The sequence below is a fragment of the Manacus vitellinus genome, unplaced genomic scaffold, assembly GCF_001715985.3.
Source record: "Manacus vitellinus isolate BGI_N305 unplaced genomic scaffold, ASM171598v3 scaffold_48_pilon, whole genome shotgun sequence".
In the NCBI taxonomy this organism is placed as follows: domain Eukaryota; kingdom Metazoa; phylum Chordata; class Aves; order Passeriformes; family Pipridae; genus Manacus; species Manacus vitellinus.
The window spans coordinates 3,041,954-3,042,821 of NW_021940593.1; the positions used below are offsets into that span (position 1 = coordinate 3,041,954).

The following is an 868-nucleotide window of genomic DNA, read 5'->3' on the forward strand; positions in this document are numbered from 1 at the left end:
CAGGAGGATAGCTCCTCTAGTCGTGTGTGCCCCGTTCTCGGGTCAGCGCAGCTAATATTTACTTACGATTTTACATAGTCAGTAAATGTCTTACATACTCACTGCTTCTTATAAAGTTCATACATTTGTTATTAGTTCTTAGAAGTTCTTTGGAAGTCCTTATTTGGTCACTAAGGCGTCTTCTGGTGGTCTCTTGGTGGTCTCTGATGGTCGTTTGGAGCTTTAACTTCACTTGAACTTGCCCCGTTGAGCACTGTATTTACAGCTGGTTATAGAAAGCCTTTGTTCAGCATCTCCTATAAAAAAAACTGGATACTTATGTTACTGCTACTTTAAGTAAAGCATTCAGAAACCTGCTTATTCCACAACTGCCTTAACAGAAACTTACATTGTAAAGGCCAGTAGAAAATTACTGAACAGTGGAGAATTATTGCTCTCACGTTGCTCTCACTCTACTCATATTTTGAGTAGGTCATATAATCATGAAGGTTGGAAGAGACCTCTAAGATCGAGTCAAACCATAAACTAGTTCCCAGACCGGCAAGTCCCTAATCAGGTACAGTACTCCGATAACAATTTTTTAAAGTAAAGACCAGTAATTCTCACATCAGTACCCAAGCTTGCGAGGTTCGAGGTGGCTATTGCTGGGAGGAGATCACTCTTTAGGTCATCTCTCCACAACTACACCGGAGAGGGCTCACAGAGCGATCTGTCTTAAGCGGTTCGCAGAGCTGCTGGGCCCTCACAGCATCAGCGGCAGAGGGAATGCGAGGCTGCGGGGAGCCTGTGTCTGCTCAGAACGCGCAGCGGTGCCCAACACCCATTTCACAGCTGCCGAGGCCTCACTGGGGGCGCTGTTCTGAGCACC

General features: G+C 45.7%; 1 protein-coding gene across 6 annotated transcripts in view; it reads right to left on the bottom strand.

Moving 5' to 3' along the window:
* UBE2D1 (ubiquitin conjugating enzyme E2 D1) overlaps positions 1–773 on the bottom strand; it is a 20,837-nt gene extending 20,064 nt beyond the window's left edge. The window contains exons 1-2 of one of the 6 annotated variants that reach the window (XM_018079903.2): positions 615–773; positions 95–296 (exon numbers count right to left, since the gene is read on the bottom strand). In XM_018079903.2, the coding sequence (XP_017935392.1) occupies positions 95–121 (27 nt within the window). In that variant the 5' untranslated portion in view covers positions 122–296; positions 615–773. Of the gene's footprint in view, positions 1–94; positions 309–388 lie in introns of all 6 variants that reach the window. The other 5 variants (XM_029962584.1, XM_018079901.2, XM_018079902.2 and 2 more) reach the window with 5 other exon arrangements.
* Between the last annotated feature and the right edge of the window lie 95 nt (positions 774–868).